Below are 27604 nucleotides of genomic sequence, written 5' to 3' on the forward strand. Positions count from 1 at the left end.
AAATTCTTTAGTGTCGATTTTATCAACAACAATCCATTGAAAAAATGAGAATAAAATATTAAGCACTTCTTTTATTCGTACCATTTTGTATTACTAAAATTGCAATTTCCTTTCATTCTTTGTGGATTTTTTTTCACTGGATAATGCACGTATCAAAAAAAAAATTATGACGAGTTTTGTAATGAAAAATTTTTCACCCATCATATGCCGTTATTGTGTTAAATTTTGTTCAACTTTTTATCATCACGTCAATTATTTGGCCCTGAAGTTCATATTCATACACACAAACACCGACATTTTTTTTCAAAATTGATAGTTTTCACTCACAAACACATCAATTGAAAGAAGATTGAAACCCGATTTAAATGAATAAAACCCATCTGTCTTGTGTCTGTTGGCATCATTTTTGATGTTAGCCAGCCAACGAACGATGATCCAAGGGCTCATCAAAAAAAAGAAAAAAAACGTATGTGTGTATTAGTATAACACTCATGAAACATTTATTACTCATCTATTTACACACAAATAACACTAAAGATCTTGATCTTTCTTTTTTTTTCTTGCACTATACAAAAAGAAACGTTTTTCAATAAATTATTGAAATTCATGGTAATTTATTTGCTATTTAGATACACACACACACACACTGTAAACATTATCATCAGATATAAACGGAAAGAATTAATTTAAATGGATTTTGGATATAGAATAGAATCTTTCTATTTCCACTAAATATCATTTTATTTTTCTTTTCGTCTCTTGGGTCTTTTTATATCTACATTGACGATTCTAATGAAAAAAAATAGTGACGTTTTTCTCTCATTTTTTTCTAATAGCTTCATTATATTACCAAACATTTTTCTGTGTTTGTTTGTTTTTATTATTTTTAGAATATCTTAGACAATTCATCATAATTTCAGTTCATTTGGTTGTTTTTTGTATGGTCAATTTTTTTTGTTGTTGTTGTTGTTACCCGGAATACAGATCATTCTTTGATAATGATGATGATAGAATTGGGTAACCAGAGCGAAAAAAAAATTATCTATTTAGTTTAGTTCATCTTACATGAATGATGACGAAATAGTTACGTAATAATGGCCACCAAGTGGTATCCAAGAAGAGATAACACCACACATTTTTGTGTGTGTTTTATGATCATTTTATTCAATTCAGATCATTGTAATCGTGCAATTCTCATTTCATTTTATACCTTCATTTTCAATTCAATTCAACAATGAAAAGAATGTTTACTTTTTTTTTGTCTTTTAATTCGTTTTTACCACGATAGCAATTGAAGGCGATTCATTCTTATTTCCTTATTTTTCTCTAAAGTTGTTTTGTTTGTGTGTTGAATATGTTGAACGGTTTCAATGAAAGCGTATGAAAACGTTTGTTTGTATATGTGTGCATGTAATGTATTTTTGTTTGATGATGATGATGATGATGATGATGAACCAGTTAATTGAGCGATAGTGAATAAGAAAAACGACTGTGAAAATAGTGACAATCATGTGTATAATTTTTGTTTTTTGTTTTTTATTTTTTTCCCCAACATCAATATTTTTTCTAGGTCGAAATGAATTGATTGCCCGTTATATAAAATTACGTACCGGAAAAACGAGAACTCGTAAGCAGGTCTCTAGTCATATACAAGTATTAGCGAGAAGAAAACAACGTGAAATACAGTCAAAAAGCAAAGTATGTCTTCTTGATGATTCTTTGATGTATCGAGAATAATTGTTTTTTTTTTAAATTTTATTTCCACATTTAAAGGATCTTAAAGATAAATCCGGCATACAATCACCATTAACAATTGCAACGCCAAAACCAACAGCTATAAATAGGATTCATCCAACAATAGCTGATCTAGCACCACAGGTGACTGCTCCCTATCCATCGGTATGTTGATGTTGAATATGATTAATCCATGTTCATTGATTCTGATTTTCATTTCAATTATAGTTTTGGCCACCAGGAATGCATCATAATGATTTAAAAAATTTATGTATGCCATCATCCGGTGCTCATTATTTTCCAGGTGCCAATGGTACAAGTCCAAGTTTAACCAATGGTTTTGGACCATTTTTTGAAGGAAGATCAATAGCAACGCAAAAATTTCGTTTAGTAGAATTTTCTGCTTTTATGGAATATCAGGAACACGATACAGATAAACATTTGTTTGTACATATTGGACAAACACCAACATCATTCAGTGATCCGATGCTTGAATCGGTCGATATACGGCAAATATATGATAAATTTCCCGAAAAGAAAGGCCTAAAAGAATTGTTCGATAAAGGACCACAGAGTGCTTTCTTTTTGGTCAAATTCTGGGCTGATCTAAGTACATCATTACCGGATGATTCAGGAGCTTTCTATGGTGTAACCAGTCAATATGAAAGTAATGACAATATGACTATAGCATGTTCAACCAAAGTTTGTTCATTTGGCAAACAAGTTGTTGAAAAAGTTGAGGTAAAAAGAAAAAAAAATTCATTGAACCATAATTCATATATTTTAATGACATTTGTTTTCAATTTTTATAGAAAGAATATGCTAGATATGAAAATGGTCGTTATGTTTATCGTATCAATCGATCTCAAATGTGTGAATATATGATAAATTTCATTCATAAACTTAAACATTTACCAGAAAAATATATGATGAATTCAGTGTTGGAAAATTTCACAATTCTACAGGTGAGTGTGATGAAATTTCATTCAAATGATTGATTTGTTTGTTTGTTTGAATTTAGGTCATTACTAATGCCGATACACAAGAAACATTACTTTGTATCGCATACGTATTTGAAGTATCAGAAACGGCTGGAACTCAACATCATATATATCGTTTGACAAAAGAATAAAGCTAAATAAAATACCTGGTTGATAATCTCTAACAAACAAAGAAAAAACCGAAACACACAGACATTTCAATCTACCTACACACGCCAACAGGCTTTGAATATACGAATTTTTTTCTGTTATATTTTGTTAAATACCAACAAATTTTTTTTTCTTTGTTCTATTTATATCATCATCATATAAACTACTCTACTCTTGTATCCGTAAAAGCTCAATTCTTAATATCTCATTTCTTTAATTTCTTGCATACACACACACACACACAAAAAAAAATTATATAAAGTCCTTTCGGTCATTATGATGGTGATCAAGTGCCTCAATTCATTCATCAATTAGATACATCCACATACACAATCTGATTTAGAGATCAGTCAGATTTACCCAGGCATTTCCGTTTTTTTTCTCTCTTCCAGAGAAAAAAATTCATATAATTCTGTTGTATTCTTGTGTGTGTGCATGCTGATTCAAACATTTTCAAACCAAAAAAGCAAAAAAGGCCGACCAAATTCTCTATGTTTACTGTAAACTTGATATTGTGCCTAAACTACCCACTTGGCTTAAGTTATAGAAAAAAAATAAACAGACATCAAATACGCAAAAAATCAGATTAGATTTTTCAATCATTTAGACGAAAAAAAACTATTCTTTCCCTTTCATGTTTATTTTGTTGTTTTTTTTGTTTCTTTTCTTCTTTTTTTTTCATTTTGCTCGTCGAAAGATTAGAATCTTTGTCACTGGATACCTATTAGATATTTTTAGCACTAACACATATTCACATGAAACACAATTTTAAATTTTTTTTTTTGTTTACTTTTCTTCTTTTTTCCCTCAATACAATGGACATGACTTTATTCATCACCGATTATCTCATAACACGCATTCGATTGTTGAATTCGCGTAATTGATACATTGAACATACCACATTTACCATATATTTCCATTTTACAATCAGATTTATATATTTTTTGCCCGTTTCTTCTTGTGTTTTCCTCCCCTTACCCAGAATCCGATTCTTAAGAACGATCTCAACACACACACACACACACACAGTGCCATTTGGAATGATTGTTTGCTTAGCGAAATAACAAGAGAAAACTAAAAACAAAAAAAAAATCAAACAAGTTTGATTTGGCATTAAAGGTTTTTTTTTTTTTTTCGCAACGAATACACACCCACCCACACTCATTATATATCCAACAAACCTATTATTTTTCATGTAATATTTATGCACATTTTATTTTATTTTTGTTGCACATACACACACACACACACACACAGACAACAAACAGATAGATTCAAATAACCAGAAAATTTGTTTTTAAATTTTCCAACCAATTTGTCCCGAGCACAATGAATTTTTTCCACAGCAATTAATTATCTTCTTATTCATCTTCTAAAAGATTTGCTGATATAGAAATCATCTTTATTGTTATTGCATATTCAATCAATCACGACAAAATTTATCGAATCAATAAAATAAAACTCCATTAGAAACAACAACAAGAAAAGAAACAAAAAAAATCATCCAACAAAACGAGCTATCATCATTATCGAATCACATAAATGTCAACGACCCAGTCATTCATTTTGATCTCAATCATATACAACAAAAAAAAAATGAAATCACCTGAATTTTGAACTAAAAAAAACGTGTTTGTCTCGGAGAAAATTAGTGAAATTGAAAAAAAAACTTTATTTGAATGTCATCATCATACTTGACACTTTTATATAAAAAAAACAACAACAACAAAATTCACCAACCATCATACACACACATACAACTGTAAATTGAATGAATACTTATTTGTATTTTGTATTTTTACCTGTACACAATCGATATTTTTATAAATAATTCATGCAAATAATAATAATAATAATAATGAAATGATTATTTACTAATTTAATTAAATTATTATGTCAAGTTTAAACTATTTATAGATTTGCAGATGGTATTTATTATCTGTGTGGAAATTAACAACAGAAAAGAAAATTTCATCTTTTGAAAATCATTTACCTTCTTTATGAGCCAAACGATGGCAGCACTACTACTGCAGATTTATTTATATTTTTAAAAAATTCAAACTTAAACTTTACATGTAGCATGTTTTACGAGTAAAAAAACAAAATTTTCTTTTTCAATTATCAATAGCTTTAATTATTAATTAATTAATTAATTAATGTTAAACATCATTATCATTATGATGATAAATTATCAAAATCAATCAATCACTGGAATCATTTTCTTTTACAGTAACATTTGTGTTATTGTTAGTGTTCTTGTTCGGTCCACTGTTTGTAGCATTAGTGGTGATATGATTATTGTTACTATTATCATTATTTGCATTGTTGTTGCTGCTGCTACTGCTGCTACTGCTGCCATTTCCATTGGTTGAACGATCCACATAGATTGTTTCAACATTAGTGGTAACATTCGATGAACCAAGATCAACACGGGCCACTGTTTCAGAATCTAAATTCGGTTCATCACCATCCAGAGAAAGATTCGTAATTGATTTCGAACGAACACATTGAAAATCAACGTGACGAGATTTAGCTTCTTCCATTTCCCATGACATACGTATGAATGGACGTTGAATATAGTTGTAAATAACTTCAGGACGTCGATCACCAGTACGTCTACGGATTTTTTCTTTATGTGTTGGAAATCCTTTATATGTGAGAGAAAAGCAGATTAATTTGTGAAATGATTGCCAATTTTCTTTTTTTGGAGAATTTTTGCAAACCTTCAATACCAAGACGGATCTTCTTTAATCCTCTGTCTTTCAAAACTTGTTTGGAAACATCTCGATTTTCGATGTATTTAAAGAAACGATACATAGAAGTTGAGTAAATAACTGAAACAAAATCATCGTTAAATATTATCAAGAGAATCAACACATGGACATACTTTGCGAATATTCTTCACCAGTTTGTGGTGGATATTCTTCATCCCAATCAACGTTATCATCGTCCAATAAAATCACTATATGACATTCTCGATCACCACGCTGGTATAATTAATAAGAATTTCAAATAAAATGATGCTATTAGTAAAAAAAAATCCAATTTTTCAACTTACTTTAGCTGCATTGACCATTTCAGGTAGAATTTTTTCATAAAGAAAATTTTCAAATTGTTCTTTAGCACCTTCATTGCTTATTTCATGCAATAATCCACCTTTGATTAGAAAAAATAGACAATGTTATTGTGATTTTCAATTTTGTTGATTTTTATCCGTAATTAACTTACGCAAATTATGACATTTGATAGTTGAGGCATCGAATGGAATAAGAAAATAGTCACAAGCTTCATGCAATTCAGAAACGCTGACGCTTGGTGGACATTTGATGATGCCATTTTTGAAAAAATCCTAATTCAAACATCAAACAAGAGATAATAGAAAAAAATTTATTAGTATTCAAAACATTATTGTGAATGTTGTGATTCAAAATAAAAAAAAAATTGCCATCACTAATTTAATTCTCATAGAATGGCTATACAGTGGGAAAAAATTCCTAGAACTGGATTATTTTATTTTATATATTGTAAATGCGTATAGTAATGTTTCTGTGTGTACATGAGTTGAGTAGAGATGTGTAAGCGGTTAAGTAAGGATGTGTATATATATGTCACATTAATCGATAATGAACAACAAGATGTATGGGTACTACTACACGCGCGTGTCAAAGCCTATAGAAAATGAAAAGTTGAAAGTTCTAAAGACCTATGAAAAACTAATACATCAAATTGTCAAGTGATTGTTGTTGTTGTTGTTGTTTGACTTTTCAGATGGATGGATATGAAAAGATGTGGGATAAATAGAATTGAATAGGATAGGGTGTTGAGGAAAAGTTGGTTCAAAATTCAATGTGAAACTTACCAAAATGGCACCAAATACAGTGGCTGAAAAGCCTTCAATTACATATTGTCCTTTTTCATTCGGTTTAGCAATACTTGGTGATGAAAAAAACATCCGATAAAGCATTGTATCTTTTTTTGATGAAAATATTTCTGGATTTACCACAAATGTGGTATTGTCCACCAATAATTGTATGGTTTCCACCGTATTAGATGATGATGAAGAAGAATTACCATGATGATGATGATGTGGATGATGATGATGGCCATGAACAAGATGCGGTGACGATGATCCTGACATTACATCACTTGAATGTCCACCACCACCACCACCACCACTCGATGATTTATTTTTCGATGTAGAACTCATATTCGTGTATGCAGAATTTTGGGAAAAAAATGTTAAATTATTCTATTGTTGAATTTACGCAACCGAAAAAAAGTTCGGAATGGATAGTTTTCTTGACAAAAGATGAACAAAAAAAAAAATTCTAAAATAAAACAGAAAAGAAAAAATAGAACATGCAAATTAGCTGATTATTATTTAAATTTTTCTCCATTATTAATTTTATTATCATCATCATCATCATCATCGTTATATAGATAGATCATAGGCAAAAAAAGGTGGAGTTCTTGCCCAAAACTTTTAGATTATTCATCTGAATATCTATGATGATGATGATGATGATCAAGTAAAGTGGTTTTTTTCTCATAAAATTCCAGAATAGATAGAGAGCATCCATTACAGATGGCTTATTATTATATGAATAATAACTGAAAAATGAGCTTTGAAGCTTCCACTGAATCACTAATCAGGAACACAAGAACAGAGGTTGAGGATGTATTCAAAAAAAAAAAAAAAAAAAAAAAAAATTCATACGCCCCATTATTACAGTCACATCATCCATTTTATTTTTTGTCGAGACTCTCAATATCAATGTTTTTTTTTTGCCTCGCTCTTCAAAATATTAAAATGGCTAGACTAATTAATAATAAAAACAATAAAAATTAATTAAATTTTCGTACGCTGTATACACAACATACATATATAAATGATGATCGAAAGTTTATTTATTTTTCATATCACTATCATATCATATGATTATTTAAAGTTTTTCTCCACTCATTCTCTCTCTATCATCATCATTCATTTTGCAAGCTGTGTGTAATGATATATATGTATGGTCGTGGTTTGATGTGAAATTTAAATATAGAAATAAAAAATATATAGAATTTGAAATGGATAAAAAAAACTTTGTATTTTATCATAAGCAACAAAAAAAAAAAAAACGAAAAAAATGCAGACAATTGGTATATACAGACATTCCACAATATATACGGATATCCGAGTCTCATGTGTTTTCCGTGTATATGCCAAAGTAGTATATAACAATTAATCAACTTAATACAGAGCAACATCTTTGTGGATATTGAATTACTTTTAAGGGTGAATAATTTGCATATTATAGAATTCAATGTGGCCTGTGTAACCCCATAACAAATTAGCAATTCGGTTTGTTATTGAAATCATTCGAAGCAAAGTTCACGAATTTGGCCACCAAAATCCGATTATATTCAATGTATGAAAATCAATCAATAATTGGAATTTTTTTTTCTTCAACAATTGAATAATGGTTTTCAAGCCCATGTATAAAATTCGTTTGTATGCATGAATGCTAAATGACCTGAATTTTGTTTCTATTTATTTTTTGTTTATTTTGTGTTTTGTTTTTAGTTAAAAAAAAGAGCAAAATTGAATATGGAATTGGTAAATTTAAATTTACAAACAATTGCCAAATGGTTTGAAAATGGATGTGAATTTGAAATGATGAATGACAATGAAAATAATGAAAATGGTGGAGCAACAACAACAACGACAACAACAAATCACCACCATACTGATAATCGAATGGCAAATGGTGGTAGACCAATTGGTGGCAGCAGCGGTGATTGCAAAGAAGATGGCTATTACATTTTAGAATGTAATGATATTTGTTTATTATCAAAACTGTCCGATATAAAATGCGATACATTATTGTCTCGTGTACATAAACAAATGATGACAATAACAAATGTACAGAATCGAAAAACATTTCTATTGTCAATTGTGAATGAATTTTTACGCGATGGACGCAAAACAATTGCATTACAAGCTATAAATGATGAAATCGATAATCGAACAGAATTATATCAATATTTTAAATCCGATTTATTGTTTTATCGTGCATTATGTCATTTTAAATTGGATCGTCCTACTGAAGCATTGATTGATATGTATGGCGGCCTGGATAATTCAATGATACGAAAAATTGATTCAATACATCGACAATTAATGGAAGAGACGGCAAAATTTCTGAAAACAAATAAACTTTCAAATGAACAAGTTGTCACCGTGAAAGATTCATATCAAATGACATTGATTGAAATATTGAAACAATATGAATTTGAAGTTAGTCGTCTTTGTCAACAACAACAACAAATACAACAACTATCGATTGATGATGATCCTCATCATCATCAAAATAGCCAAAGGCATCATACAACAACAAGACGAGAACATCAGCAGCAGCCTAAACAACAAAGACAAATAAAAAATTCTGGCCATCATTCTTGGAAATTACAAAATAATAATGATTTTCTTAACATTTCTACTTCAAATTCTTCATACAATCATTGGCCAAGATTACAACAAAATTCATCATCATCATCACCAGCATCATTATCTTCGGCCACTACTAGCAATGATCGAATCACATCATTGACTAGATCATCTCAAACACCACCACCACCACCAACAGCAATAGATACAGAGAATCGTGCCATAACAACAACATATAAAAACAAATTAATGGCAATGAAACCAAATCCTTTGAATGGTTATTATTACAATGATAACAATAATAATAACGATGGAAACAATAATAGTAATAATAATAATCGATTGCTGCAAGAAGTGGATAAAAAAACAATGAAATTGTTGTATGAACAACAGCAACAACAACAACAACAACAATTTAATGATGTGATTCTCTATCAAAATGAAAATAATAATAATAATAATAAGGATAATGATGATCATGGCATTGATAATAATAATAGTGGTGGTGGTGGTGGTATTAATAATGAAAATGGCAACATCTGTACAGCAGATACTACCCAACAACGATTATTCAATATATCAATATCATTATCAATGAATATGATACTTAGCATTGAATATCAGCTGGATAATCAACCAATCATTGTACGTAAAATATTCAATGAACCAATTATTGATAATATATTTCATTTGAAAGCAATTTTGATAGAGAATCTATGCCAAGATTATAAGATGGATATCATATATGAAATTCTAAGCTATTTTGGTAAAATTCTACAGATTAAAACCAAAGATGAAACAACAACATCATTATCATCCACTATTCACGAAACGAATGATGCAATGAAATTGATGAAAAAATTGATCATCGAATTTGATAATGTTGAATCACCAAGTAAATGTATATCATATCTGTCACATATACAACTGCCAGGCATTAGTGAACGATTTAAATATTTGGATTTTAAATTTTATAAAAGTGAAAATCAAAAAGATTTCCGTATTTGTAAACAAAATCAGATTCGTTCATCAAAAGAATGTTATTTTTGGCGTACAACTGGTTGTCAAAATTATGATTGTAAATTTTATCATAATCGTTGGGCTAAAGGTGTTGATTATCAAGAATGGATGCGTATCAATAATACCGATAATAATAATAATTCATCATCATCACTTATCACAAATACTACAACAACCACCACCACTACAAGCAATCATCATCATCATCATCATAATAATAATAATAATAACAATAATACCACGACGACGATGACTACGATGATGATAAATTCAAATTTTACTACAACAAGAATTATTACGAATAATAAAAAATCGGTACAAAAGCAGCAACAATATTGGTAAAAGAGAGGAGGCGGTGATCAACAACAACAACCAATTTTAACATACAAAAATAAATAATAATAAATAGTGGTTAACAAAAATGATGATTTTGGTTAAAATAAATTTGTTTATTATGTCACTGGTGCCATATTCAACACTACTGATGTTGCCGGCCGCTTCTTGCAAGCGTATTTTGTATTACAATGTGACATATTTACATTTACGACGACAACAACATCATAATAATAATAATGTTTGAGTCGTCGTTTGCAAGAAGAAAAAAAACCCGTAAAAAAAACAAATTCCAATAAAGAGAAAAAAACATGGAGAAAACAGTAGCCGAAAATAACAACAACAAGAAGCAGAAAAGATGAGAATTTATTTGCATAGGAAGGAAAGAAAGAGTCTAGTCACACAATATTATTATTATCTATTATAACCAAAGTGATGATGAACAGAGTACAATACACAAACACACACACACACACACACACCGATATACTTATAGAATGTGTGTAATGGGCTCGAATGAATAAACATAATACAGAATCGAAGATTTTTCTCACTCCATTCACTCACGCCATACAATATGAATAATACCCGAATAAAAATAAAGAAATAAACTCAACAAATGAACCTCCTTTTCCTCTCTCTCTCTCTCTCTCTCTTTCTTTCTCTTTGTCGAATATTCTTTGTGATGATGATGAAAATCATTCATTAGGAAAATTAATCTTAAATGATGATAAAAAGAAGAATATTCTTTTGCAATATTTTCATTTGTCTTTTATAGGAGCTATGTATGAAAATAAAATGATAATACTTTGCACCAAGTAAATGATAAAAAAAAACGTATTGATCATACAACAAGCACACATGTTCTAATTTTAGAATCATCATCATCATCATCGTTTTGATTATGAAAATGATGATGAAAACAAAACAAAACAAAAAATTCCATCAACTCATATGATTCAATATTATCAATACAATTAATAATTTATATATAGATGTTTTGAATGACGTAATAATAGGATTATATTATCATTATATTTCAATGATTTAGATGATTGTGTGATATGCCAGGTTTCAGATGTGATATATAAATTTTAAAATTAATTTTTCTCTTTCCAAATTATTTCAGCAGTGAAAAAAAAAATTAATTATCACCAAGATGTGATATAATAATGAAAAGTGAATTTTTTTGTTGATTCTGGAAAATAATCCCAATATATATATCCCCGGTGACAAACGATGAATTGATTTACGATTTTTCTTTTCAATTCTTATTTCATAATGAAAATTTCCATTTATTCTGAAAATAATTACCTGATTGATTTACATATAACCAACCAATCGAAATACATTGTGTAATATTGGACGAAGAAAAAAGAAAAATCAAAATTTCCTGTTCATGTCCAATCCAATATTCTGAAATGGCTTGCATATAAAATTTGTATTGCGTGTTTTGTTATTGTGACTGAAAAAATGGCATATTCGGTCATTCATTCAATTATATCGAATATCCGTTTGTTTACAATCTAAACGCATACACACACACAACACAACCACAAGGTAAATTAATCAATGAATGGAACCAAAACAAAAAAATTGCTAAGCACAATAATAATCACACGATTGAAAAAAAAAGATTGAAGACACAAAATCAGGCCAAAGAAGAATCTTATCCAGAAATGGATTGTGTCTGTGTGTGTGTGTGTGTGGGCAAGGATTTTATATTCTTTTTGGTGAGATTGTGATCGTCATTTTGGGCTAATGTCTATCAATCTATCTGTGAAATATAGATAGATATTCATCTATCTTATTCTGACTGGTTTTCGTTGTTGTTGTTGTTCATATGAAAATCATAATAAACAACAAGATCACATTATTCACTTTTTTTCTGGAGACAAATCTCATCGATCATTTTTTTTCTATTTCTCGTGAAAACAACAACAATAACAACAACAACAACGACGACGACGATGAATAAGCACAATTGAATTGACAAACAAATAAAAAAAAATGTAATGAATAACAACAACAAAAACAAAGAATCTGAATAGAATTGAAATTGGAATTGTAATATAAGAAACAAGACAAATGTTTGTAATTTGATTTTTTTTTTTTTTAGTTCCAAAAAGTTATAATTTCAACTTTTAATAATGGTCATGAATTGAACAAGAAATAATTCCAGAATCAGATTCATCATCATTATTTTGGGATTTTAAATCTAGTTATCAAAAAAAAAATGCTTCACTAATTTTCGCTACTCTATTATTACATTTGGTTACAATTACAATTCTGTGTGATTTTTTTGACAAAGTTTTTCACGTTCTGTCAAGTTTATCATGATCATCATCGTCATCGAAAGCACATCTAGCAAGAAAAAAAATATAGCCAACAACAAAAACTTGTCAACTTGTAAGCCACTCGTTTTCACAACAACAACAACAACAAAAAACATGAATATGACGATGACAATGATGACGATAATGTTCAAAAAAAAAAAACAAAAATCGAAATCGAAAACAAAAATTAAAAATACTAATTTGTAATTCGTATATATAGGAAAGGATTAAGCTATTAATTATTTAGCACATTCAACCAAGCTAAAATTTAAAATGGAAAAAATAAATAAAGTTTAGAGATGAAAAAAAAGAGAAGAATAATTATAAATTTCCATTAAAAAAAATCTTGATTTTCAAATTCAATTCCCATTTTAATGTTGACATGGATTGCATTTGATTTCATAATGGGAAGCAGCCGTTTATGTGTGTGTGTGTGTTTGGGCTTTAGTTGAATATCAAAAAAAAAAAAGAAAAAATAGAAATAAATGAATGAATCAATGAATGAATAAATGAATCAAAAGTCGAGTTGAGTCAACAAAATAAAAATGATGTTGATACAAATCTTCATTTTAGGATTTTCGCTCTCTTTCTCTCTCGGCCTCTTGTTTCAAGTTTGAATAGCATCGAAAACCATCGCCATCATCATCATCATCATTATGTCAATATCATTACTGAATCAGCAGAAAACAAAAATCGAATTCTGCACTTGGAAATGAAATACAAACACACATTGAAGATGCCGAACAAAAAAAAAAAATGAACTTTTTCGATCAAACAAAGATAGATGGCAAAAAGGAGAGAAATTATCAAAAGTGATATCTATCTATAGCTTCTGTTTGAAATGAAAACAAAAATCACATTCACAGGCGGCACATTCATCATCATCATCATATTGAATGATGTTGAAAAATTAATGAAAATTCATTTTTGCAATTATCTAGTTTCAAATAAAAAAAAACGACCAGTATATGTTTTTTTATTCTACAAACAGCAACATGAGTAAAATCAATCATCAATGACAAACAAGTTCAATTTAGAAAAATTTCGTCATTTTCATGTTTCCAGCAACAGAAAGTTGTCGAAAATTTTGTTTTTTTTTCTCTCTCTCTCATCCAAACACATTTACGTTTGTCATCGGTTGGATGTTGTTGACAACAGAAAAAAAAAACAAAAATTGACAATAAAAGTAGAGAGAAAAAAACAAGTTCAAATGAAAGTTTGGGCAAATTCTGTGTATTTGATGGAAAATGTCAATGGTCAATTTGGGTAGTATCTGGTGTTTTTCAACAAATAAAAATGAAAAAAAACAAAACAAAAAAAAACAGAAAAATTTACAACATAGCCCAGAAAAAAAAGATATTCAAAGAAAAAAAAATTTGTAAATGGAATGATTAATGGATTGTGGCCAATGATTCTTGTGATTGGAAACGATGATGATGATGATGATGACGACTGAACAAAATAAAAAAATGAACGATTCGAGCCAAGAAAAGAAAACGGAAAATGAAATTGATGAAAATATTATGATTGTCGATTCGAAATTGGAATGAAAAACGCGAGAGAGAGAGATAGAGTCAACTATCTATCTTAATAATGATAATAATGATTATTATTATCATATAAAGAACTGAAAATGAATGAATCATTCAAAACATTGATCGACCCAATTTTTCGTTTCTATTTTATTTTTTTTTTTGCTCACACAAACTATAAAAGAAAGAATCCGTTTGATATCGGGCAATAAAAAAAAATTTGAATTTCAAATCATCCTACTAAACGAAAAAAAAAACAATAACTTGAATACGAATCGATTCAAGAATCGAGTGGTGAAACGGACTTTTGCACCATTTTTTTTCTGTTGGCTTCCACATCATAATCGAAATTCGCACTATACTTTAATTTTCGCAAAATAAAAATGATGATGATGATGATGATGGTGGTGGTGATAAAACAAATTTGTGGGAGAGAGAGAGAGAAAAAAAAGTTCATAGTTTGGACATCATGAAAGATGAAAGAAAATAGTTTTTTTTCCATATTATTAATATAGGAAAAAAATGAAATTTTTAGAAGAACAAAAAAAAACCCGTTTGGGAAACACAAAAAAAAGTGAATACAACTCCAGAATTGCTTCTAGGGCAAATGATTGGCATTCATGAAAAGAAACTTTTTGTTTTTGCGTTTTGGCATTTCACTGTTTGCCAATTCTTTTCATTTTCCCTTTTCCATCATTAAATTCGTGCATATACTCATTTTTTTCTTCTTTGGTTGTTATTTTGTTTCAGGCTTTGGAATGACACCAATATATATTCGTATGCACATTGAAATTGATGCAAATCGAACACACATATAGATGAAATGAGATGAGTGTTTGGCATAACAAAGATCGTGTTTGTGAATAAAAATTATTGTAAACAGACACACACACACACACGTATATTAGAATAAAAATATCGTACATTGTCGATTGTCGAAATAAACATGAAAAAAATGAAAACAATTTTTCAAGTCATGAAATGTACCAGAAAAAAAAATTTGAAAAAAATTTCCAATGAGCACGCATTCAATAAAAGACACTGGCAGCCTCACTTTGAATAGTCGTAAACAAATTATAGCAATATATGTGTGAACAACAATCATGAAAATTTTTCAAAAGGCAAGAGTTTTACTTAATGTTTTGAAATCTTTCTGTTGTTTTTCCATTAATTCATTGGCATTTATTCATTTGAAATCGGAAACAAGTTATTAATTTTCCACTTGCTCTTTGTTATTGTTTCGATTTTGGTTGGATTGTGTGAAAAATATTGCTGTTTGTTGTTCATCATCATCAAGACAACAACTAGAGAATGAAAATGCGTTTTTTTCTGTGCCTCATCGAAAAAATGAAAAAAAAATTTGAAAATTTTGAAATAATGATGTTTTGTTGCTGGAAATTTTCTCACAAGACGAATCTAGAATGGTAAATGTAATCGAACGAAAACGTGTAGGAATTTCAAAGTGAAAGAGAGAAACTTGACTTGACTTGATTCATTTTAAAATATAAAAAATTCAAGAAAAAAAAACCAGAGAGAACCTTTATTATTGACTTGTCCTATAAAAAATGATGCTGGTGTTGCCGCCGTGTGTGTGTGTATGGTGACAGATTGAATAAATGTTGGCTTCACTTCCATAATTCATTGTTAATGATATTTTTTTTGTTGTTGCTTTTGTCAATCGTTTTTGAATTTTATATCGGATCTATATTGAAATTAAGTTTGTGCGTGTGTGTCAAAAAAAAAATATACAGAATAAAGATTACACATACTCAATTATCACACACACACACAATAATCATTATCACAATGATAATGACCTATAATAACATTTTCATATGCAAAACCAAAGATCACTACCACACTTAAAGTAAATGATGATTTTCATATATTGATCTCAAACAAGAAGAAGAAGAAGAAAAAAAATAAATGGATTTGGAATTCAAATCAGTCAAGTCATCGAAAAAGAAAAAAAAAATATTCTTCCGAATAACAATAGAAAAAAAAGATGATTCTTTTTGATGGAATTTTGATCTAGCCAATCAACCGATCGATCAATCAATCAATCAATCAATCAATGGAATTATTTCTTTTTTTTATAAAGAAAATGTTCTTTTTTTATAATCTAAAATGATGAATAATATTAATAATAATAATAACAGTATAACATCAAGAAATAATGTGTATTTGTGTAAAATGATGTGTTTGGATAGACAAATCAACTTCAAAGTCAACGTCAACAATCATCAAATGATGAATAAATCTGGAAATGAATGAATGAATGAATGAAAAAATTTGTAATATAAAGCTGAAAATGTACATTATATGTGAATGTGAATGTGTGTGTGTGTGTTGTAATTTACAAAGAAATGTCGCCATCATCATCATTGTCATCATAGTCGTCGTTGTTGATAATTATATTGCTGATAACATTTTTGGTCAGTCTATTTGAAGTGAGAACCGGAGAAAAATGTAATACGGACAAACTGAAAAATGACTAAAAATTCAATTTGAATTCACAAAAAAAAATGAAATGAAATGAAAAGATTATTCATATGAATGAATAAGAATAAACAAAATGAAATATAGAAATTCCATATCCATATATATACACACTGTAAAAATTTCATTCATCATTGAAGTATTTCGCATTGCCTGTTTTTTTTTCTTGATATTTTGCCCACATTAAATCATCTCACGAACTCGGTCATAAATTTAACACTCAACTACCTTTTCTTTTCTTATTTTTTCAAAAAAAAGATCACTGATCTAGCCAATCAACCGATCGATCAATCAATCAATCAATCAAAAAAATTTCTTTTTTTTATAAAGAAAATGTTCTTTTTTTATAATCTAAAATGATGAATAATATTAATAATAATAATAACAGTTTCAAGAAAAAAAAAAATGTAAATATAGAATCTATTATGATTTTGATGATGATGAAAAAATTTGTAATATAAAAAAATTCAAAATTTGATGTATACAAAAAAAAACATTTCCTATTGACTGATCATTATCATCATTTACGTGTGTATACAATTTGAATTCACAAAAAAAAAGATTATTCATATGAATGAATAAGAATAAACAAAATGAAATATAGAAATTCCATATCCATATATATACACACTGTAAAAATTTCATTCATCATTGAAGTATTTCGCATTGCCTGTTTTTTTTTCTTGATATTTTGCCCACATTAAATCATCTCACGAACTCGGTCATAAATTTAATACTCAACTACCTTTTCTTCTCTTATTTTTTTTTCAAAAAAAAGATTCGTTACAAGAGAAAAAAATGTTTTCAAAAAAAAATGTAAATATAGAATCTATTATGATTTTGATGATGATGAAAAAAAAATTCAAAATTTGATGTATAAAAAAAAACATTTCCTATTGACGATCATTATCATCATTTACGTGTGTATACATGTGTGTGTGTGTCTGTGTTATTTATTGAAAGTTTTTGTTGTTGCAATTCTTATTCATCATCATCATCAAAATCATCAGCAGTGGTCTATTTCGACATAAGTAACAACAAAAAAGATAGAAAATTTATATACACCGAGCGAATGAATGAATGAATGAATGGATGAATGAATCGACAAGAATAAGATCATCATCCCAAAACCAAAAAAAATGTCTATTTTGGCTCTGTATGTTGCATAAAAGAATGAAACAAAAAAAAATGAAACAAGACCAAAAAAAAAATTGGTGAATGGAAAAAAAAGTAAATCGAAATCGGCATAAATATTCTCGAAATAAACATTGTATAGAATCTGAATGGATTGTATGTGGGGTTTTTTCTTTGATTCTCTATATTCATTCGTTTGCAGTTGTTGTCGTTGTTGTTGTTGACAATGATGTGATGCAAGTTATTTATTATTATTCGCCAACAAGCAACTGACGACGACGACGACGACGACGACCAATAGATGATGATAACAATGACAATATATAGTTATGATGATGATGATGATAATGATAATGGCTATTATAACAGTATTTTATTATTATGGTATATCTCAAAACCTAGACTAAATTGTCTAGAAAATGTGTCTGTTTGTTGATTTTTTCTCATTTCTGTTCATGTCGGTTGTGTTTGTTGGTGGTTTTTTTTCGTATGTATATGAATGTGAAACAATAAAAACAACAACAACAACAAAAAATATTTACGATGACAGCAACGGATGGACTTTTTTTATATTCAAAATCAGTCTAATGAAATCAGAATCATTTTAATTCGGTTTTTTGATCAGAGATTCTTTTTTTCAGGTCCATTATATGCGTTATCTCTTCATGCAATCTGTCAGTATTTGTGTGTATGTGTGTGTGTGTGTGTGTGTGGTCACCATATATATATATTATCACATGAGATAATGAAAAAGTGGCGATAAAACAATAAAACCAATGATTAAGAAAGCAAGTAAAACAATAACTAATGTGGATAGTTTCATCAATGGAGCCGATGATGATGATAATGGGCCATGTGAAGTATATCGATGCATGACGGAGGAAGACGATCGAAGATTGTCACCAAAACCACGACGAACAAAATTTCTATTATTAGCCTGTTGTGATGATGAACAACGGCGTGGATTACGAGTCCAATTTTGAAATACACGAAATGTTGTTTTTGGTAAACCGGAACCATCACCAGTACCAGTAACACCACCACTTGTACTAGGTCTTGAATGATGTGGTGGAGCGTGTGATGCCGGAATCGGTGGACCAGAATGCTGATGTGATGTTTGTGGCACTGGTTGATGTGAATGTGGATGATGTTGTTGTTGTGGAGGTAAAGAAGGAGGTGGATGTTGTAGATGAAGATCACCCGATGGTATTGCTGTTGCACTATTGTGATCGCTTGTTGTTTGGCTAAGTTGATGACCGGATCGATATGAAGCTGGACTATCATTTGATACAGGTAATAAAGGCGCAACAGTGGTTGCAGCACTACTTGATGAGGCACCGATACCTATACAATTGGCACCAACAAGATTCGTTGATCCATAATGATTTCCATATGGTGACTGTTGTATTGGTGGTTGTTCTCTATAACTATTTTTCTGGAGAAGATGCGATGCTGCTGACGTTGGTAATACAACGCCGGCAAAATGAACATTACCCACACTTCCTGTTTGATTTGGATAATTTGAATCGATTTGATGATGAAGAGGATGATGAGGATAATGTTGTTGTTGCTGTTGCTGCTGTTGATGATGAGAATGATGAAGATGATGATGCGAATGTTCTGGTAACAATGATGGCTGCTGATGACAAATAGAAGGCCGCATTGGTGATGATGAAGCTACTGAATGATGAATAGGATGAGGCTGCTGAGCTCGCCTTTGGGAAGAATTTGGTGTCGATGGCAGCGATTGTGCAAGGCGCATATAAGCAACAGATGAATGATGAGGCAATTGATGATAATGTTGATGTTGTTGTTGGTGATGATGATGTGATAGGGGTGGTGTCTGGTGTGGCACTGTTGATGATGATGTATGAGAAGGAGGAGGAGGTGTATTGGACGCGGACGGTATTAAAAGCGGATCGCCACCAGAACCACAACGACATAGTTGTAATGGAGTAATATTGCCACCACCAACACTACTAAGATGTGGCGATGAACCCGTTGTTATGGTTGTTGCAAGGGAACGATGGCTTGAATGCCAAAATGGTGTCGATATGTGATGACCGGAACTATTATCGATCAATTCTTGGTGATCAGACCTATCTAAATTGATGGCCCGATTTCGAAGATTTGGTGAACAACCAATCGATGCGTGTCTTTGAAACAATACACCGTCGTTTGTTCTTGCTGTTGAAGACAATTGTCGTTGAATCAATATACCACCACTGCCACTACGAAATCTGGGCCGACGATTGAATGAACCCCTTTTTGATGTGAGTGATGCAGAATAACGATGACGATAATGATGATGATTAATAGGCAAATTGACAATTTCCTCTTCCTCTTCTTCTTCTTCTTCGTCGTCGTCGTCGTCTTCTTCTTCTTCTTCGTCAACTCCAGTGCTAACGTTGATACCGCCACCACCACCACCACCGCTTTTACCAACAACGTATGAAGATGAAACAATAGAATGATGATTAGTACTAACGGATATCGGAATAGTATCGATAGTACCGTTATTTCCGCCACCACTTATACCGTTGTTGTTATTGCCAATACTAATGTTATTTGCATTGGCAATAACACCACTAGGAGGCACTATAAATGAGCTTCGCAATGGTGGTGGTGGTAGTAATAGTGGTGGTGGTGGTGGTGGTGATGGTGTTGATGATGAACCAACAACAACACTGCCAACTCTAACCAATTCCAGTGCGAATCAATTTCGAATTGACAATATTATTATTATTATATTTAATAATAGAGATAAATGCAAAAGATTATTATTATGATGATGATGATGATTTATGATGATAATGATAATGATGATGATGATGATGACGAGAATAATAAAATGATGATGATGATGATAATAATATTCTGAATAACTATACGATAAATATGATATTCCGGCCGTTATTTTGGATTTTTTTTTTATTACTAAAAAGAATTACGAATATTGACGATAGTATATAATATTATTATTATATCTCAGTTATCTTTTTTTTTATAAATGAATTTATAGGCACTACTTTTTTTTATATATCCATAAAAAATGAACAACGGGAAAATAATTTTGTGCGTTTTGACTTGAAAATCGGAATCAATATTGAGCAAAGTATTGTACGACGACTAAGATTGAATGATGATGATGATGATACAAATGTTGATAATTGATTGATGAGAACAACAGAACATTAAAGCTCGATTGTTTTCATTGAATTTTTGTTTTTTTTTTCACTGATAAATCAATGTTTGTGAGTATTAAAAAAAAAGTCGTCAATTGGTGATGTATATCCAATGCGGAATTGGAATACAATCGATATATCGAATAATCGAATATTTCTTTTGTTTGTTTGTTTGTTTGTTTGGATCTCACAAACAGACAAACAAACAACCCATGAAAATGGATTGGTCACAAAATTTTAGATTTAATTTTTATTTCTTCTCCACACACACACATGAATTTCAATTCACATTTTGTGATTTATGATGATGATGATGATGATGTTGATGTCGACAACACATCAAAAATCATCATCATTGTCGTGTTGTGTGTTTGTATGTTTTTGTGTTATTCAGTTTGTTATTTGGTTCGGAAATTTTTTTCTCTTTTTTCTTTTTTACTACCACTTTTGATGATGACAATGATGATGATGTTGATAGTGGCCATAAATGTGCCATTATTTTTGCTTTCATTTCGTTTCGAGTAAAATGAAAAAACTCCGTTTTTTTTTTTATTTGGGATGATGACAATGGATCGGCGTTTGATGACAACAATTTTTCTCTTTCCGTTGATTTTTTTTTACAAAGTCGTTTTATTTTTTGGTTCAATACGGCATTTACATTTGTTCGCTTTTCACAATTGATGAGTGTTCAAGAGAAAAAAAATGGGCCAATTTTTTTTTCTATTTCGATTTCGGTCCCAAAAATTCTATCGATTCCAAACAGAAATGTGAATATTTTCCATTTTCAATGATACGAATAAATTTCGATGATAATAAAAATGTTCAATTCAATAATGATGATGATATGACAAAGTCAAATTATTTTTATGACAATTTCGTGACGTGATCAGTCAATGACTAGTTGGTGTGTGTGTGCACAAGTTCAAAGATCGAATCTCAAATAATAAAATTCTGAATTGAGCCACACACACACAAGATCCAGAAATTCAAGATAATTATTCCCAGATGACAAGAATATGGAAATTCAATGAATGAATATTATTCTTCAATCATAAATCAAGGACATGAATTGATGATTTTGATGAATTCTTGAATTTTTTATTTTTCATTTTGTTCTTGTTGTTTTTTTTTATGCAAAAACAAACAGAAAAAAATCAATGGCCATTTTTTTCAGTGGCAATTCAAAAAAAGAAGAATAACACACATACACACACAGAAAGAAAATTGAGTCATTGAATGAATGATTTTGAAACAAGAATGAAAAAAAACCAAATTTATGAGCAAAGTCACGAATGTTTCATTTTCGTTTCTTTATGTTTTTTTTTCTTTGTTGTTGTTGTTGTTGGTGAACTCTTCAATCGCCATCGTCGTCGTCGTCGTCGTACACACACACACACACACATGCAATGATCGTGTCAATGTTGATGTCGTTGTTGTTGTTGATGATGATGATGGTATTGATAACTGTTCTTGTCAATTGCTTTTGGATATTATTGGCAATTTGGATCGATCAAATGGAAACGCAATGCAATAGATATGGAGAGAAGAAATGAGAAATGAAAAAATACAGAACACGAAACACAGAAAAAATGATGATGATGATTCAAAAAATTCGAATCGAAATCATTATTATCATTGTTGTTGTCGTGGAAAAGATAGATATCAATAGATTGAAAAAAAACAACAACAACAACAACAATCAACCATCAACAGAAACAAATGTTTAATTTTTTCAAATACTTTTACATATCACAAATGGATTTCACAACGTTTTCGACGACGTTTTCGTTGTTTCATCGCTCATCATTATCATCACCATCATCATCATTGAAGCATTTGCAATTTGGATTCTCATTGATCAACGCCGATTATATAGACAGATCCAATATCAATCATCATCATCATTATCGACATTAATGTCGTAGTTTATTACAAATTGGATCAATGATGATGATGATGATGAAAAAAAAATGAAATTCATTCAAGAAATATTGGCTTTGAAAGTTAATAAATTGATTTCAAGAAGAAGAAAAAAAAATTTATTGTCATTGTCATTTCATTGTGTGTGTGCGTGTGTATGTGTATGTGTGTTATTGGTTGCTGTAATTTTTTTTTTCGAGAATTAATTTTTCACATCTAAATTCGCAATTCGATCCAGCCTCTGTTATCGACAGCTATATCGATATATAATGACGATGGACATTGTTGTTGTTGTTGTTTTGGATCATACATCTGTCGTCGACAATGGGATAACAACAATGACAATAGCAAACAAGAACATTGTCAATCATGTTGATGTTGGTTGGTTGGTTGTATTTATGTTGTTGTCAAAAACCGAAAAAAAGGCCTCAGCAATTTTTCTATCTTTCGCTCTATTTCATTGCCTGAACAACAATAAATGTTGATGAAAACACGAAAAAAAAACATAGATCAAAAAAAAAGTTCAAAGGTTATCACACACACATACATACACACACTCAGGATGTCATAGAAACTTTTTCATCATTTCATCAGATAGACAAATTTGTCACACCAAGGAAGGAAATATGAACAATGACAAATGAAAAAGTTGAAAATAAAATTGATTTCCTTTGCTGGATGGGTTTATAATTTCTAATTTCGATTGATCAATTGTGATGATAAAGCATAAATTTCAGGATGAATTTTTGAAAATGAATATGAAAATGAATTGCAGCAAAATCATATATATTCATTCCGATTTCTTTGGAAATTTTTTTCAAATTTTATCATTTGCAAATAAAATTCATACGCACACACACACACATGGGAACTTTTTTTCTTGTTCTGTAAAAAAAAATTCTTCAATTTTCACTGGCAAATAATTATTCCGTATTGTCATTTGGTTGTGTCAATGTGAAATAGAAAAAATTTTTTTTTTTGCCATCCAAAGATGACGATGAAGACGACGACCGAACCATATAAACCACGATCTGATAATGGAACTATAAGTGTGGAAAATGTAATACACACACACACGCACACACACACACACACACACATGCGAATACGAATAGCAGTCATGTAGATTGATCGGGTTGTGTTTGGTCGTCATTTGGTTTGTTATGAAGAAATCGAAATAAACGACGACGATGACGATGACTAGGACACGCACTACTACAATGAGAAAGAGAGAGAGAAATTTTTTTTTTTTTTTTTGAATGATTCTCTCGGTTCGCTGGCTGGCTGACTTGGTGTATGATTCGTGAAACTAGAACCAGAAAGAATGAAAGAAACACCAAAAGAACAGAAGAATTCAAGTAGAAGTAGCAATAATTGTTGTGTGTGTGTGTGTGTGTGTGTATATGGTGGTGTGATCTTAGCTTCAAGCGTCAATTCGGCATTTTGAGACCAATTTTTTTCTCCTAACCCAAAAATGTATATGTATGACGCCCGACCATGGTCCTATTAAGGACAAAAACAACGACAATGAAACAAGCTTAGCCTAGCGTCGACGCCATCGAATCAAAGACAACCAATTCAACGAAATCATCAAGCATGGTACGAAGCTGTCATTCAAACAATACAGCACCACTCGGTTGCTGAAACACGAATCGAAGAATAAAGAAAAAAAAATTGTGTGAACAAACGGTCAAAAAAAATGAGCAAGAAATTAAATTGGAAAAAAACGCGTGTACCAAAAAAATATCGTCTCATTCATTTTGCATTTTTTTCCAATTTTCATTATCACCAATTTTTCTTTTGTTCGGAAAAAAATCAATCAATAACAAAAAAAAAACAACAACAACGAATTGACAATGAAAAGCCAAATGAATGATTGAATGAATATAAAACGAATTGTTTAGCTGTTGTTAGTCATGTCAGATAGAGTTGTATTTAGGGGTTGTCATTTATTATTATTTGTGTGTGTGTGCAGAAACAACAACAACAACAAAAACAGAAAAAAAAATTTTCAATGTAAATGTCTGCGTGGGTGTCGCTTTGTGTGTGTGTGTGGTGTGAAATAAATGTTCATCGATTAGCATCATCATTGCCATTGACAACAAGCAGACAACGAGAGAATGAAACAAAAAATTGATGTAAATCAAAAACAATCAGAAAAGCGGTATAGAGAGAGAAAGAGAGAGAGAGAGAGAAAAAAAAATGAGAGGAAATAAATTATATCATCATCATCATCATACAGTGACACAAAAAATCAAAAAAAAATTTCCGGTATTTTTCATCTTTAACCGAGGTACCACTGTACAGTGAAAAAAACCATAATCAACAACATTGAAAAAAAGTTTCAAACATGTCAAATCATCATAATTTTTATTCTATTTTTAGTCATCATGTAATGAAGAATTTATAAACTAAAAAAATTCTACGAAAATATCATCTATATATTTATAAATGGAATATGGAACTATGGTAATGAGGATAATAAAACATTGCCGGTGTAATGGTGGTGGTGGTAACGATTATGATGATGGTGATGTGACATTGATCCAATCAATGTCAAACCAAATAAAGTGTTCCAGAATAATAATAATAATAATAATAAAAATCCGTTGTCAAAACTAAATAATAATGACGATGACGATGATGACAATGTCGTGGTTATATTGGTGAACTTGGCACTTACATAAAACACATTTCATTCCTTCATTAATTCATTAATTCAATGGAAAAAAAACATTTGCTAAATACTTGAATGATTTTTTTTGCACAGCAATATAGCCTATAAATAATAGTCATCAGAAATTTTGTGATTTTCGCGCTTGGTTTGTTTTCACTTGGAGTTCAATGAAAAAAATTTTTTTTTTCATTGAAAAATTTTACCGGAACAAGAATCACGAATCTAAAGGGAATTGAATGAAATGGATGGATGGAATGAATGAAAAGAGAATTGATGATTGTTGAGCCTGACATAAAAAAAATGAAGACATTGAACAAAGCAGTGAAATACCATGAACATAAACAATCCGATTCTCGATTCGTTTACTAATGATGATCATTCATGAATGATAATAATAACAAAAACAGTCCAAATATGTGGAAAAAAGTCCCGGATACCCGGGAATCATCATCGCCTACGTACAAAATCATGGCACGTTAAAAGGGAACCGAACAACAACAACAACAACAAAAAAAACGAATAACAAACAAATCACAACACAACAGAATCCAGAAAACGACAAAAAAAACGAGAAAAAGAGAGAAATTCCAGAAACAGACGTTTGGTTTGTACAAAATTCATTCATTCATTTGACTGATTAACGATCAACAACAACGACGACGATTTTTTCCATGAATACCACACATACACACACACACATAATGAATTAGATCATACAGAATAATGATTAGTATTTGGAAATTATTCTAGCCACCCAAAAAACAACAACGACGAGGAAAAAAACCGATCCAAAAAAAAAAAAAAAAAACAATGCTGTCGATGATTAAATTTGAATAATAATCAAACCAACGAACCAACGAACCGAGGACGAACAAGAAAAAAAACAATCAAAAATAAGAAAAAAAAGTGTAAAACAACAACAACAAGAATCAACGCACACAGTGAGAGAAAAAAATCCGGATAATAATCGGAGTAAAAAGCTTCGGATTCTGTATGGTGGTGGTGCAATCACCACTACAGTACACTTTACTAGGTACCAGAGGAAGAAAAAAAAATTCTGTGGCTCGATTCTATTATTAAAAAAAACAAACACACACAGAGAATACAATCAAGTAATTATCTTATCATCAATTATTATTAATTTCAATCAATGTAATTTCACACACACACACACACGCACAAACACGTTTTATGTGAATGAAAAACATAAAATAAAATAATTATATAAACACAAACCAAACCAAACCAAACTAGAAAAAAAAACTGCAAGGAAATGAAAAACCTATAGTGAAAATTGAACAAGAAAAAAGCCTATATACGAGGACAAGCAACAACAATAAATCAGAAAAGATCCAATTTCCAATCAAAAATCAATACAATCTAAATATATTTTATTCATGTGCCAAAAAAAAACATCCATTAGAAAAATCGAAAAATTCGTGTGTGTGTGCGTGAATCATTTGCGTGATAATCATGATGATCATGATCATGATACTAGTTTGGACTGGTTTTGATTTTTTAAAATTTTAATTTGATAATTTCATTTTATTCAGACAACCAAAAAAAAACTCGGCCCCTAGTAGTCTGTATGTCTTGTCCATATTTTGTATGGATAAAATGTGCACGTTAGAGATGTGCATCAATTTT

General features: G+C 30.2%; 3 protein-coding genes across 8 annotated transcripts in view; 1 reads left to right on the top strand and 2 right to left on the bottom strand.

Moving 5' to 3' along the window:
- Nucleotides 1–4773, top strand: part of sd (TEA domain transcription factor 1 homolog scalloped) — a 36319-nt gene extending 31546 nt beyond the window's left edge. For all 6 annotated transcript variants that reach the window (XM_075732134.1, XM_075732138.1, XM_075732139.1 and 3 more), the window contains 5 exons: nucleotides 1571–1698; nucleotides 1774–1899; nucleotides 1963–2475; nucleotides 2547–2699; nucleotides 2756–4773. In XM_075732134.1, the coding sequence (XP_075588249.1) occupies nucleotides 1571–1698; nucleotides 1774–1899; nucleotides 1963–2475; nucleotides 2547–2699; nucleotides 2756–2866 (1031 nt within the window). In that variant the 3' untranslated portion in view covers nucleotides 2867–4773. The remainder of the gene's footprint in view (nucleotides 1–1570; nucleotides 1699–1773; nucleotides 1900–1962; nucleotides 2476–2546; nucleotides 2700–2755) is intronic.
- A 217-nt stretch (nucleotides 4774–4990) lies between these two features.
- Nucleotides 4991–27604, bottom strand: part of mri (BTB/POZ domain-containing protein mrityu) — a 44594-nt gene continuing 21980 nt past the window's right edge. The window contains exons 2-7 of the mRNA XM_075732144.1: nucleotides 6745–7213; nucleotides 6114–6234; nucleotides 5944–6041; nucleotides 5773–5872; nucleotides 5609–5719; nucleotides 4991–5532 (exon numbers count right to left, since the gene is read on the bottom strand). Coding sequence (XP_075588259.1) covers nucleotides 5087–5532; nucleotides 5609–5719; nucleotides 5773–5872; nucleotides 5944–6041; nucleotides 6114–6234; nucleotides 6745–7092 — 1224 coding nt within the window. The 5' untranslated portion in view covers nucleotides 7093–7213 and the 3' untranslated portion in view covers nucleotides 4991–5086. The remainder of the gene's footprint in view (nucleotides 5533–5608; nucleotides 5720–5772; nucleotides 5873–5943; nucleotides 6042–6113; nucleotides 6235–6744; nucleotides 7214–27604) is intronic.
- LOC124493385 (uncharacterized) lies at nucleotides 18532–27041 on the bottom strand. Its single transcript, XM_075732146.1, has one exon. The coding sequence runs from the start codon at nucleotides 19935–19937 to the stop codon at nucleotides 18909–18911; it is 1029 nt and encodes a 342-aa protein (XP_075588261.1). The 5' UTR covers nucleotides 19938–27041; the 3' UTR covers nucleotides 18532–18908.

This window comes from Dermatophagoides farinae, chromosome 6 (genome assembly GCF_024713945.1).
Source record: "Dermatophagoides farinae isolate YC_2012a chromosome 6, ASM2471394v1, whole genome shotgun sequence".
NCBI classification, from domain to species: Eukaryota; Metazoa; Arthropoda; class Arachnida; order Sarcoptiformes; family Pyroglyphidae; genus Dermatophagoides; species Dermatophagoides farinae.

Coding starts and splice junctions, on each gene's coding strand:
- LOC124493385 (XM_075732146.1), bottom strand. CDS start 19,937: ATGCGCCTTGCACAATCGCTGCCATCGACACCAAATTCTTCCCAAAGG.